This window comes from Hemitrygon akajei, chromosome 6 (assembly GCF_048418815.1).
Source record: "Hemitrygon akajei chromosome 6, sHemAka1.3, whole genome shotgun sequence".
NCBI classification, from domain to species: domain Eukaryota; kingdom Metazoa; phylum Chordata; class Chondrichthyes; order Myliobatiformes; family Dasyatidae; genus Hemitrygon; species Hemitrygon akajei.
Genome location: NC_133129.1, coordinates 9,651,099 through 9,665,028, shown reverse-complemented (window position 1 = coordinate 9,665,028; position 13,930 = coordinate 9,651,099). Strand labels below are relative to the sequence as shown.

The window sequence follows — 13,930 nt, the reverse complement described above, 5'->3', positions numbered from 1 at the left end:
AAGTTAAATAGTGCTAAAGAGAGGAAAAAAAGGAGTGGGTTGTATTCATGGGTTCAATCTCCATTCAGAAATTGGATGGTAGATGGAAAGAAGCTATTTCTCAGTTGTTGAGTGTGTGCCTTCAGGCTCCTGTACCTCCTCCCTGTTGGCAGTAAGGACATGTCCTGTGTCATGGGGGTCCTTATTGATGGATGCCCCCTTTTTGAAGCATTGCTCCTTTAAGATGTCCTGGATGCTGGGGAGGCTTGTGCTCATGAAGGAGCTGAGTTCGTAACTTTCTGCAGTTTATTTTGATTTTGTGCAATGCCCTTCCCCCATACCAGATGGTGTTGCAGCCAGTTAAAATGCTCTCCACAGTAAATCTGTCGAGGTTTGTGAATCTCTTTGGCGACAAACCAAATCTCCCCAAACTCTGAGTGAAATGTGGCTGCTGTCACACCTTCTTTGTAACTGAATCGATTATGTTGGGCCCAGGATAGATCTCCAGAGATGTTTACATCCACAAAATTGAAACTGCTCACCCTTTCTATCTTTGATCTCTTGATGAGTACTAGTGTGCGTGCCCTCATTTTACCCTTCCAGAAGTCCACAATCGATTCATTGGTCTTACTAGCATTAAGCACAAAGTTGTTGTTGTGACACCACTCAACCAGCTGACATCTTGTTCCTGTACATCTTCTTATCACCATTTGAAATTCTGCCAACAGTAGTTGCACAATCAGCAAAGTTATAGATGGCATTTGAGCTACGCCTAGTCACACAGTCAAAAGTGTAGAGAGAGTACAACAGTGGGTTAAACATATCCTTGAGGTGCCCTAGTGTTGATTATCAGCGAGATGGATATGTTATTTCTGATCCACACACACTGTGGTTTTTTGGTGAGTAAGTCGAGGATCCAGTTGCAGATGGAGAAACAGAGGTCCAGCTTTTAGAAGCTTTTTAATCAGAACTGTAGGAATGATTGTGTTCAATGCTGAGCCGTAGTCAATGAACAGCAGCCCGATGTAATAACTAGTATTGTCCAGGTGATCCAAGGCTGCGTGAAGAGTCAATGAGATCATATCTGCTGTAGACCCATTGTGGTGATAGGCAAATTGCAGTCCTTGCTGAGACAGGACTTGATTCTAGCCATGACCAACCTCTCAAAGCACTTCATCACCGTAGATGTGAGCGTTACTGGGAGATAGCTGTTAAGGCAGCTCACCCTGTTCTTCTTAGTATGATTGTTGCCCTTTTGAAGCAGGTGGGAACTTCAGACTATAGCAATGAGAGACTGTAAATGTCTTTGGACACACCTACCAGTCAGTTAACACAGGTTTTTAGAGACCACAGGGGCCTGCTGATTACAAGGGTTAACCCTCTTGAAATAAGTTTTGACATCAGCCTCCAAGACAGAGATCTATGGTGAAAAGTTGTTGAGAGTTATTGGGTCATGCCAAATTTCCTTAGCCTTCTGAGGAAGTAGAGTTGCTGGTGTGTTTTGTTGACCGTAGTGTCTATGTGGCTGTACCAGGACAAATTGGTGACAACTACACCTGGATACCTGAAACTCTCAACCTTCTCCAGCTGGATAGCATTCATACATACAGGAGTAGGTGGTGCACCTACACTTCTGGAGTCTAGAAGATGTTGGGGATGGGGATGGGACATGGACTAGAGTTGGGGTTTGAGGTCACTATACCTGATCATATTGTTCTTTTGTAACGTAACCATTATCAGCCTGGTCCACAGCTTGAAACCGTATCTTTGTGTCCAGCAGGTCCCTCAGGGAGGGATAGGGCCATGGCTGAGCAATTGAAAGGATAAACTGTCGCCAGTTGAGGAAGTCTGAGTCAGGAGCCAACACCCGCGAAATCTCCACCAACTGCAAAGGCAGAAGCAAAAAAGTGTGAGGTGGAAATGTCTGGAAACAGAGTCAGGGCACTGGGGGAGGAGACTGGCATGAAGGGGCTGGATTAACATCAGTGGGGATATAGTCAGTGAGTGCCACAGGTCACTGGGGACGGTCTGAGAGAGGGTATTGATGTCAGTGACACACGTCACTGGGGAGATGAGTCTCTGAGGGATGATGTGAAGGAGCTGGATTAATGTCAGTGTCACAGCACCTGGGGGAGAGGGGTCACTGAGGGTCAGTGTGAGAGAGCTGAGTTAGTGTATGTGACATGGTATGAGTGGAGGAGAGGGGTAATTGAGGGTCAGTGTTAGGGACCTGGATTAAAGTCAGTGACAGTGTGGGTGGAGGATTACTTTCTCTAGTTCAACAGTTGCTAGATGGTTGATGAGGTCAATGTGTGTGGAGTGGGCTCTGTGCTGGGTGAGTTGTGTGTGGTGCGTAAGCGATACATCCTTTTGATACAGTGCTGCTATGCCCTATACGCAGACTCCAATGTTCTTTCTCCACTCCAAACAGGAATGGGTTGAGACTCCAGAAGTCCCTGGCAAGGTTGCATTTTCAAAGAAACTTTGTGTATATCCTTGAATTTTACCCTCTGGCCACCTGGTGATCTCTTTCCATTATGGAACTTGGAGAGGAGTGTTTTGTCCAAGTCTGGATGTCAGACAGACAGACAAGATGACCTGGCCAATGCTGTGTGTAACCAGGGCCAAGGAATAGGAGGGGTCATTGTCAATGGTTTCCAGAGGCTGCCCATGGATATTGTGGAGACAGTATTGGTGGCATTTCCCCAGTGTTTCTTTGCCCTCTTTCTTACACAATGGGCTTAAATTGACTACCCTCCCAACTGTGGGAACTGTAGAAGCAGAGAGACATACATCAATGGGAACAGGCCCTTTGGCCTAGCAAGACCATGCTGACAATTGGCTAACCTGTTCAAAATTCTGTGGACAGGAAACCCAGTGAATCAACCATCTCCACAGAGAACTCCATCAAAACCCTGGGATCAGATACTCTCATGGCCAGTTACTCTAGACTACAGCCCTCCACTGTTCAGGAGGCTTGCTGCATCATCTTCTGTCAAGGCAAACAAGACAAGTAAAGACCATAAGATATAGGAACAGAATTAGGCCATTTGATCCATCAAGTCTTCTTCACCATTTCATCATGGCTGATGCAATTTTCCTTTCTGCCCCAATGTCCTGCCATCTCCCTGTATCCCTTGATGATCTGACCAACCAAGAATCTATCAACCTTTGCCTTAAAGACCTGGCCTCCACAACTGCCTGTGGAAAAGAATTCCAATGATTCACCACTCTCTGTTTAAAGAAACTCTTCCTCATTTTTGTTCTAAAAAGATACCTCTCTATTCTCAGGCTGTGTCCTCTGGTCTTAGACTCTCCCACCATGGGAAACATACTCTCCACATCTACTCTGTCAAGGCCTATCACCATTTGATAGGTTTCAATGAGGTCACCCCTCATTCTTCTGAATTCCAGTCAATACAAGCCCAGAACCATCACATGCTCTTCATATGACAAGCAATTCAATTGTGGAATCATTTTTGTGAACCTCCTTTGAACCTTCTCCAGTTTCAGCACATCCTTTCTAAGAGAAGCAGCCCAAAACTGGTCACAATGCTTCAAGTGAAGCCTCAACAATGCTTTATAAAGTCTTAACATTACATCCTTGGTTTTATATTCTAGTCCTCGCAAAATGAATGTTAACACCACAGTTAACTTCTTCACCATGGACTCAACCTGTAAACTAACCTTTAGGGAGTCCTGCACAAGGACTCCCAAATCTCTTTATGCCTCATATTTTTGTATGTTCTCTCTATTTCAAAAATAGAAGTTTGAGAAATCAATGTTCAAACTTCCAGTAATGCCCCCCTTTCACTATTTCCCAACCCCTTTTCACTCACTCATGTTAGCTCCTTGCCCACCCATCACCTCCCTCTGGTGCTCTTCCCTCCCCTCCTTTTTCTTTCTTCCATGACACTAGACACTAGAATAGTACAGCACAGTACAGGCCCTTTGGCCCTCAATGTTGTGCTGACCCATATTTTCCTAAAAAAAAAGTACTGAACCCACACTACCCCATAACCCTCTATTTTTCTTTCATCCATGTGCCTATCCAAGAGGCTCTTAAATACCCCTAATGTTTTAGCCTCCACCACCATCCCTGGCAAGTCATTCCAGGCACCCACAACCCTCTGTGTAAAAAAACTTACCCCTGATGTCTCCCCTAAACTTCCCTCCCTTAACTTTGTACATATTCCCTCTGGTGTTTGCTATTCATGCCCAGGGAAACAGGTACTGGCTATCTACCCTACCTATGCCTCTCATTATCTTGTAGACCTCTATCAAGTCCCCTCTCATCCTTCTACGCTCCAAAGAGAAAAGTCCCAGTTCTGCTAACCTTGCCTCATAAGACTTGTTTTCCAATCCAGGCAACACCCAGGTGAATCTCCTCTGCACCCTCTCCATAGCTTCCACATCCTTCCTATAATGAGGTGACCAGAATTGACCACAATACTCTGAAGTGCGGTCTCACCAGAGATTTGTAGAGTTGCAACATGACCTCTCTACTCTTGAACTCAATCCCCCTATTAATGAAGCCTAGCATCCCATAGGCCCTAACAACCCTATCAACCTGTGCAGCGACCTTGAGGGATGTATGGATTTGAACCTCAAGGTCCCTCTGTTCATCCACACTCTTAAGTAAATGACCATTAATCCTGTACTCAGTCTTCTGGTTTGTCCATCCAAAATGCATCACCTCACACTTATCCAGATTGAACTCCATCTGCCACTTTTCTGCCCAACTCTGCATCCTGTCTATATCCTCTTGTAACCTTCGACAACCTGCAGCTCCATTCACAACTACTCCAATTTTCATGTCATCCACAAACCTACTCACCCATCCTTTCACCTCTTCATCCAGGTCATTTATAAAAATCACAAATAGCAGGGGTCCCAGGACAGTCCCTGCGGCACTCCACTAGTCACCGATCTCCAGGCAGAATACTTTCCTTCCACAACTACCCTCTGCTTTCTTCCTTTAGGCCAATTTTTTATCCGAACAGCCAAGGTTCCTGATCCCATGCCTCATGACTTTTTGGATGAGTCTCTTGTGGGAGACCTCGTCAAATGTCTTGCTAAAATCCATGTAGACCACATCTACTGCTTTACCCTCATCAATTTCTTTTGTTACCTCTTCAAAAAACTCAATCAGGCTTGTGAGACACAACCTTCCCTTCATAAAGCCATGTTGACTATCCTTGAGTAGACTACTTCTCTAAATGCTCGTAGATCCTATCCTTAAGAATCCTTTCCAATAGTTTGCAGACCACCAATGTAAGACTCACCGGTCTATAGTTCCCAGGATTCTCCCTATTATCTTTTTAAAACAAGGGAACTACATTTGCCATTCTCCAATCCTCTGGCACTTCCCCTGCAGCCAGAGGATTCAAAGATCATAGCTACTGCTCCAGCGATCTCTTCTCTCACTTCCCACAGTAGCCTGGGGTATATCACATCTGACCTTGGGGACTTATCAAATCAATCTTGATGTTTATAAGAAGATCCAACACTTCTTCTTCCTTAATCTCCACACTGTCCAGCACACAGGCCTGTTCTATTTCGACCTCACCCTGATCAAGGTCCTTTTCACTTGTGAATACTGAAGGAAAGTATTCATTTAGGACCTCCCCAACCTCCAGGCACATGCTGTCTTCTTTATCCTTTAGCGGCCCCACCTTCATTCTCGTCATCCTTCTGTTCTTCACATACGCATAGATGGCCTTGGGATTCTCCGTAATCCTACATGCTCATGCCCCCTTTGAGCTCTCCTAAGTCCTTTCTTAAGCTCCTTCCTGGCTACCCTATATTTCTCATGAGCCCCTCCTGCTTCCTGCTTCTTATATCTAACATATGCTTCCTTCTTCCTTTTGATGAGTTGCCTCACGTGTTTCATCAGCCGTGGTTCCCTTTTCCTACCATTTTTTCCTTGCCTCAGTGGGACAAACCTATCCTGAACCCAGCACAAGTGGTCCCTAAACTTCTCCCACATTACTTCTGTGCTTTCCCCTTTGAACATCTGTTTCCAATTTACTCTCACTAGTTCCTGCCTCATCCCTTCATTGTTAGCCCTTCCCCAGTTCCCCTGTTTTTATCCTTTTCCATAGCTATGCTGAAGCTAAGGGAGTTGTGGTCACTCTCACCAAAATGTTCCCCCACCAAGAGGTCTGTCTCCTGACCAGGTGCATTACCCAGAACTAGATCCAGTACGGCCTCTCCTCTCATCGGCTGGTCCACATACTGTGTCAGGAATCCTTCTTGAACACACCTGACAAATTCAGCCCCAGCTATCCCCCTTGGAGTCAGGAGGTACCAGTCAATATGAGGGAAGTTGAAATCACCCGTAACTACTACCCTGTATTTTCTGCTCTATTCTAAAATCTGCTTGCTTATCTGCTCCTCGGTGTCCCGAGGGCTATTTGGGGGCCTATAGACTACTCCCAGCACAGTGATTGATCCCTTCCTATTTCTGACTTCCACCCAGACTGACTCCGTGGACACTCCTTCTGCAGCGTCCTCCCTTTCTCTAATCGTGATACTATCCCTGACCAGTAATGCTGCTCTCCCGCCTTTTCTACCTCCCATCCTATTCCTTTTAAAACACCTAAACCCCGGTACCTGCATCAGCCAATCCTGCCCTTCCTCCAGCCAAGTTTCAGTAACAGCCACAACATTGTAGTTCCACGTACTGATCCATGCTCTAAGTTCATCCTCCTTGTTTCTAATACTCCTAGCATTGAAATAGACACATTTCAACCCCTTTAACTGGCTACATTTATGTTCTGTCCCCTGCCTGTTCTTCCTCACCAACTCATAGCATCATGCCCTTGTCCTGCTACTCTAACCTCTGCACTCACATTCTGATTCCCACCCCCCTGCCAAACTAGTTTAAACCCTCCCCAACAGCTCTATCAAACCTACCCGCCAGGATATTGGTCCCTTTCCAGTTCAGGTGCAGCCCGTCCTTTTTGTACAGGTCAGACCTTCCCCAGAAGAGATCCCAATGATCTAGAAATCTGAACCCTTGCCCACTGCACCAACTCTTCAGCCACGCATTCATCTGCCATAACTTCCTGTTCCTACCCTCTCTGTCTCGTGGCACAGGCAGCAATCCTGAGATTACCACTCTTGAAGTCCTGCTTTTTAACTTCTTTCCTATCTCCCTATATTCCTTCTTCAGGACTTCATCCCTACTCCTGTCTATGTCATTGGTCCCCACGTGGACCACGACATGTGGCTGCTCACCCTCCCTCCTGAGAATACCGAGAACTCAGTCCGAGATATTGCAGACCCTGGCACCAGGGAGGCAACAGACCATCCGGGATTCTTGATCTCTCCCACAGACCCTCTTATCTGTCCCCCTAACTATCGAATCCCCTATCACTACTGCTCTCCTCTTTTCCCTCCTTCCCTTCTGACCTGAGGGTCCAGTCTCGGTGCCAGAGACGCGACCACTAAAACTTGTCCCTGGTAGGTCATCCCCACCAACAGTATCCAAAATGGTATACTTATTGTTGATGGGAACGGCCACAGGGGTGCACTGCTCTTCCTGTCTATTCCCCTTCCCTCTCCTGACAGTCATCCAGTTACCTGTCTCCTGACAGTTAGGGGTGACTGTCTCCCTGAAACTCCTGTCTATTTTTGCCTCTGCCTCCCAAATGATCCGAAGTTCATCCAGCTCCAGCTCCAGTTCCCTAACTCGGTTTGTCAGGAGCTGCAGCTGGATGCACTTTTTGCAGGTGTAGTCATCAGGGACAATTGTGCTGTCCCTGACTTCTCACATACTGCAAGCGGAGCACTGGACTGCCCTATCTACTGTCTCCATTACCAACGTCCTCTTCTGTCTCTTTCACCAATCAACATCCTAGCTCTTTGTTTCGTCCCTCTTTCTCCAAGTTTCACCTATCGCCTGGCCTTTCTCTCACCTCTGCCCCTCCCCACTTCTCAAACCTATTCCTCACATCTTTTTCTCCAGAGCTGCCAAAGGGTTTGGTCTCGGAATGTCGACTGTTCTTTTCCATAGATGCTGCCTGGCCTGCTGAATTCCTCCAGCATTTGGTGTATCTGAGATTTCCAGCACCTGCAGATTTTCTCCTTTGCCCCCCACCTATCTTTGTATAATTGACAAATAGCATAGATATAATGAGTCCCAACACAGACCCTAGTGGAACGCCATAGCCTTTCACAGCGAACTAGAAAAGGCTCCCTTTATTCCCACTCTTTGCCTTCTGCCAATCAGCCACTGCTTCATACATGCTCGTCTTTCCTGTAATACCATGGGCTTGTAACTTGTTAAGCAGCCTCATTTGTGGTGCCTTGTCAACGGCTTTCTGAAGATTCAAGTACACAACATTTACTGATTCTCCTTTGCCTATCCTGCTTGTTATTTCTTCACAGAATTCCAACAGATTTGTCAGGCAAGATATTCCCTTGAGGAATCCATGCTGACTTTGGCCTAATTCATCATGTGCCTCCAAGTACCCCGAGACTTCATCCTTCGTCGCCGGGACTGGACGAAATGTACCCCAGGCTACTGTGGGAGGCAAGGGAGGAGATTGCTGAGCCTCTGGCAATGATCTTTGCATCATCAATGGGGACGGGAGAGGTTCCGGAGGATTGGAGAGTTGCGGATGTTGTTCCTTTATTCAAGAAAGGGAGTAGAGATAGCCCAGGAAATTATAGACCAGTGAGTCTTACCTCAGTGGTTGGTAAGTTGATGGAGAAGATCCTGAGAGGCAGGATTTATCAACATTTGGAGAGGTATAATATGATTAGGAATAGTCAGCATGGCTTTGTCAAGGGCAGGTCGTGCCTTACGAGTCTGATTGAATTTTTTGAGAATGTGACTAAACATATTGATGAAAGAAGAGCAGTAGATGTAGTGTATATGGATTTTAGTAAGGCATTTGATAAGGTACCCCATGCAAGGCTTATTCAGAAAGTAAGGAGGCATGGGATCCAAGGGGACATTGCCTTGTGGATCCAGAAATGGCTTGCCCACAGAAGACAAAGTGTGGTTGTAGACGGGTCATATTCTGCATGGAGGTTGGTGACCAGTGGTGTGCCTCAGGGATCTGTACTGGGACCCTTACTCTTTGTGATTTTTATAAATGACCTGGATGAGTAAGTGGAGGCATGGGTTAGTAAGTTTGCTGATGACACAAAGGTTGGAGGTGTTGTGGATAGTGTGGAGGGCTGTCAGAGGTTACAGCGGGACATTGATAGGATGCATAACTGGGCTGAGAAGTGGCAGATAGAATTCAACCTAGATAAGTGTGAAGTGGTTCACTTTGGTAGGTCAAATATAATGGCAGAATATAGTATTAATGGTAAGACTCTTGGCAGTGTGGAGGATCAGAGGGTTCTTGTGGTCCGAGTCCATAGGACTCTCAAAACAGCTGCACAGGTTGACTCTGTGGTTAAGGAGGCATATGGTGTATGGCCTTCATCAATCATGGAATTGAATTATGGAGCCGAGAGGTAATGTTGCAGCTATATTGGACCCTGGTCAGACCCCACTTGGATTACTGTGCTCAGTTCTGGTCGCCTCACTACAGGAAGGATGTAGAAGCCATAGAAAGGGTGCAGAGGAGATTTACAAGGATGTTGGCCTGGATTGGGGAGCATGTCATGAAAACAGGTTGAGTGAAATTGGCCTTTTCTCCTTGGAGTGACGGAAGATGAGAAGTGACCTGATAGAGGTGTATAAGATGATGAGAGGCATTGATCGTGTGGATAATCAGAGGCTTTTTCCCAGGGCTAAAATGGTTGCCACAACAGGACACAGGTTGAAGGTGCTAAGGAGTAGGTACAGAGGAGATGTCAGAGGTAAGTTTTTTACTCAGAGAGTGGTGAGTGCATGAAATGGGCTGCCAGTGACGGTGGTGGAGGCGGATACGATAGGGTCTTTTAAGAGACTTTTGGATAGGTACATGGAGTTTAGAAAAATAGAGGGCTATAGGGAAGTCTAGTAATTTCTAAGGTAGGGAAATGTTCGACACAACTTTGTGGGCCAAAGGACCTGTATTGTGCTGTAGGTTTTCTATGTTTCTATGTTTAACAATTGACTCCAACATCTTCCCAACCACTGAGGTCAGACTAACTGGCCTATAATTTCCTTTCTTTTGCCTCTCTCCTTTCTGGAAGAATGGAGTGACATCTGCAATTTTACTGTCTTCTGGAACCATCCCACAATCTAGTGATTCTTGAAAGGTCAATACTAATGCCTCCATGAACTCTTCAGCCATGACTTTCGGAACTCTGGAGTGTAGACCATCTGGTGCAGGTGACTAATCTACCTTCAGAACTTCTAGTTTCCCAAAATCCTTCTCCCTAGTAATGGTAACTTCACATACATCATGACCCCTGACACCTGGAACTTCTATGTACTGCTCATGTCTTCCACAGTGAAGACTGATACAAAATTCAGTTTGTCCGCCATCTCCTTGTCCCTCTTACTACCACTCCAGCATCATTTTCCAGCAGTCCGATATCCACTTGCCTCTCTTTTACACTTTGTGTATCTGAAGAAATCTTTGGTGTCCTCTTTAATATTACTGGCTTGCTTACTTTCATATTCCATACTTACTTTCTTGATTACTTTTTTTTAGTTATCTTCTGTTGGTTTTTAAGTTTCCCAATCCTCTAACTTTCCACTAATTTTTGTTCTATTACAGTATATGCCCTCTTAGGCTTTTATGTTGGCTTTGACTTCTCTTGTTTGCTATAGTAGAATAATATTACCTTTAGATAACTTCTTCCCCTTTGGGATGTATATATCTTGTGCCTTCCAAATTGCCCCCAGAAATTCCAGCCATTGCTGCTCTGTTGTCAACCCTGCTAGTGTTCTTTTCCAATCAATTCTGGCCAATACCTCTCTCTTGCCTCTGTAATTCCCTTCACTCCACTGTAATATTGATACAACTGTCTTTAACCACTGTCTCAAATTTCAGGGTGAATTCGATCATATTATGATAACTTTTCCCAAAGGGTCTTTTACCTTGATCTCTCTAATCAATTGCAGTTCACTGCACAACACCCAATCCAAAATATTTGATCTCCTATTGGGCTCAAGCATGAGCTGCTCTAAAAAGCCATCTCATGAAATCCCCAATGACTACTGCATTGCCTGTTTGGTATGCATTTCTATCTCTCATTGCAATTTGTAGACCACATCCTTACTACTGTTTGGGGGTCCATCATGGTCTCTTTACCCTTGCATTTCCTTAGCTCTATCCACAATGACTCAACAACTTCTGACCCTATGTCAACTCTTTCTAATGATTTTATTTCCATTTTTACAAACAGAACAACATCAATCCCTCTGTGTTTCTGCCAGTCCTTTTGCTATAATGTGTATCCCAGCTATAATCTTCTTTCAGCCATGATTCAGGGATGCCTACATTATTCATGCCAATCTACAACTGTGTCACAAGTTCACCTACCTTACTCCGCATCCACGACCTACCACGTGCAAAGCCATGCTGACTGTCCTTAATCAGCCCAAGTCTATCACAGAAATCCAGTCCCTTGGAATACTTCCCAATAACTTTCCCACTACTGAGGTCAGGCTCATCAGCCTATAATTTCCTGGACTATTTTTACAGCCTTTCTTAAACAGCAGAACAACATTGGCTATCCTCCAATCCTCTAGCGTCTCACCTGTCACAAAAGATAATTTAAATATCTCTGCTAGGGCCCCAGCAATTTCTATACTTGCCTCTCATAGGATTCAAGGGAACACCTTGTCAGACCATGGGGATTTATCCACCCTAATTTGCCTCAGGATAGCCAACACCTCCTCCTCTTTAATCTGTATAAGAGTCCATGAAGTTGATGCCATTTTGCCTGACTTCTATGGACGCTGTGTCCACCTCCTGAGTAAATATAGATGCAAATATTGCATTTAAGATCTCCAACATCTCCATAAGACTATAAGACATAGGAGCAGGATTAGGCCATCTGGCCCATCGACTCTGCTTTGCCTTTCAATCAAGGCTGATCTTTTTTGTCTATCTCCTCCTCAACCCCAGTCCCTGGCCTTCTCCCTGTAGTCTTTGATGCCATGTCCAATAAAGAACCTATCACTTGCTATCTTAAATACACACAAAAACCTGACCTCCAAAGCTGCATGTGTCATGGTCCCTTCTGGCAATGCCCCACCTTGGGAAAAACCTTCCCAATTTTTCAGGAATTGGGCCTCAATCCCCTTGTTTAGTTTCCAATCACTCCCAGGTTCCACTAACTACACACACAGAAAATGGAGGATAAAGACCCTGTGATCACAACAAGGAACTGCCAGTTCGTTGGTCGACTCCGGTGTGGTTCTTAGGACTGCCTGTCTAGCATCGCTCCTGGATACCGATTCCACGCTCGCTACGTCAATATTGCCTCTCCGCGCCCGAGTGCTGCACTTGGGTTCGTCCACCGCCATGCTTGTGTAACAGCATGTGGCAACAAATTCCACAAATTCACCAACCTTTGCCTGAGTAAATTTTGGCTCCATGAATGAGTTACCATTCTGATCTTCCATAGGACCAATTTTGTCCCTTGTAATCCTTTTTCTCTTAACATATCTGTTGAATCCTTTAGTATTCTCCTTCACCTTGTCTACTGGAGCAATCTCATGCCTTCTTTTAGCCTTCCTGATTTCCTCATTTGTTCCTACATGTCTATACCTGCAATGCACCTCTTTATTTTTTCTTTACCAGTTCCTCAATATCTCTTGAGAACCAAGGTTCCCTACACATGTTAACTTTACTTTTTATACTGATAGGCACATGTAAGTTTTGTACTCTCAAATTTTTGAAGGCCTCCCACTTTGCAAGTACACCTTTGCCAGAAAACAGCCTGTCCCAATCCACACTTGCAAGATCCTTTCTGGTACCATCAAAATTGGCCTTCCTCCAATTAGAATCGCAACCCGCGGACCAGACCCATCTTTTTGCATATTTACTTTGAAACTAATGGCATTGTGGTCACTGGATGCAAAGTGTTCCCCTGCACAAACTTCTGCCACCTGCCCTGTCTCATTCCCTTATAGCAGATCAAGTATTACACACTCTCCCATTGCGGCTTCTATGTACTGATTAAGGAAGCTTTCCTGCAGTGCTCTATGATTCTATGACTATTCATGATAAATCCTTGGAAGGAGGTGCCACAGATGTGGGATAATTTACAGGGCAATAGAGGCATGGTGCAGTTTAAACAGAAAACACCAAATACCAGACAGAAAGTGTTATATTTAAATGCACGTAGCATAAGAAACAAAATGGATGATCTTGAAATTCAGGTACAGATTGGCAAGTGTGACATTGTGGCCATCTTTGAAACTTGGCTAAAGGATGGCTGCCATTGGGAGCCGAACATCCAAGGATATACGGTGTATCGGAAAGATAGATTTTAACATGAAAGAGGATTGGGAAAACCAAGTCAGTACCGGACCCCAGAGAGAGAATTTGTAGAATGTCTAAAGGATGGCCTTTTAGATCAGCTTATTGTTAAGCCCACTAGAGGATCGGCTGTGCTGGATTGGGTATTGTGCAATGATCCGGAGGCAATAAGAGAGCTTAAGGTTAAGGAACCCTTAGGGAACAGTGATCACAATATGATCAAGTTCACTTTGAAATTTGAGAAGGAGAAACTAAATTCCAATGCGTCAGCATTTCAGTCGAATAAAGGAAATTATAATGGCATGAGAGGGAAACTGAACAAAGTTGACTGGAAGGACAGTGGAGCAGCAATGGCTGGAATTTCTGTGAAAAATGAGGGAAGTGCAAGACAGATATATTACAAATAAGAAATTTTCGGATGGAAGAAGGATAGTACCGTGACTGACAAGTGAAGTCAGAGCCAAAGTAAAAGCAAAAGAGAAGGCATACAAGGAAGCCAAAACTAGTGGGAAGATAAGAGGATTGGGAAGATTTAAAAACTTGCAGAAGGAAATGAAGATGAT

The 13,930-nt window shown here is 44.9% G+C and overlaps 1 protein-coding gene across 5 annotated transcripts in view; it reads right to left on the bottom strand.

Moving 5' to 3' along the window:
* Window positions 1-13,930, bottom strand: part of spef2 (sperm flagellar 2) — a 685,307-nt gene that overhangs the window by 14,154 nt on the left and 657,223 nt on the right. For 3 of the 5 annotated variants that reach the window (XM_073047840.1, XM_073047842.1, XM_073047841.1), the window contains exon 35: window positions 1,682-1,864. In XM_073047840.1, coding sequence (XP_072903941.1) covers window positions 1,682-1,864 — 183 coding nt within the window. Of the gene's footprint in view, window positions 1-1,681; window positions 1,865-2,803; window positions 2,972-13,930 lie in introns of those variants that run through there. The other 2 variants (XM_073047843.1, XM_073047845.1) reach the window with 2 other exon arrangements.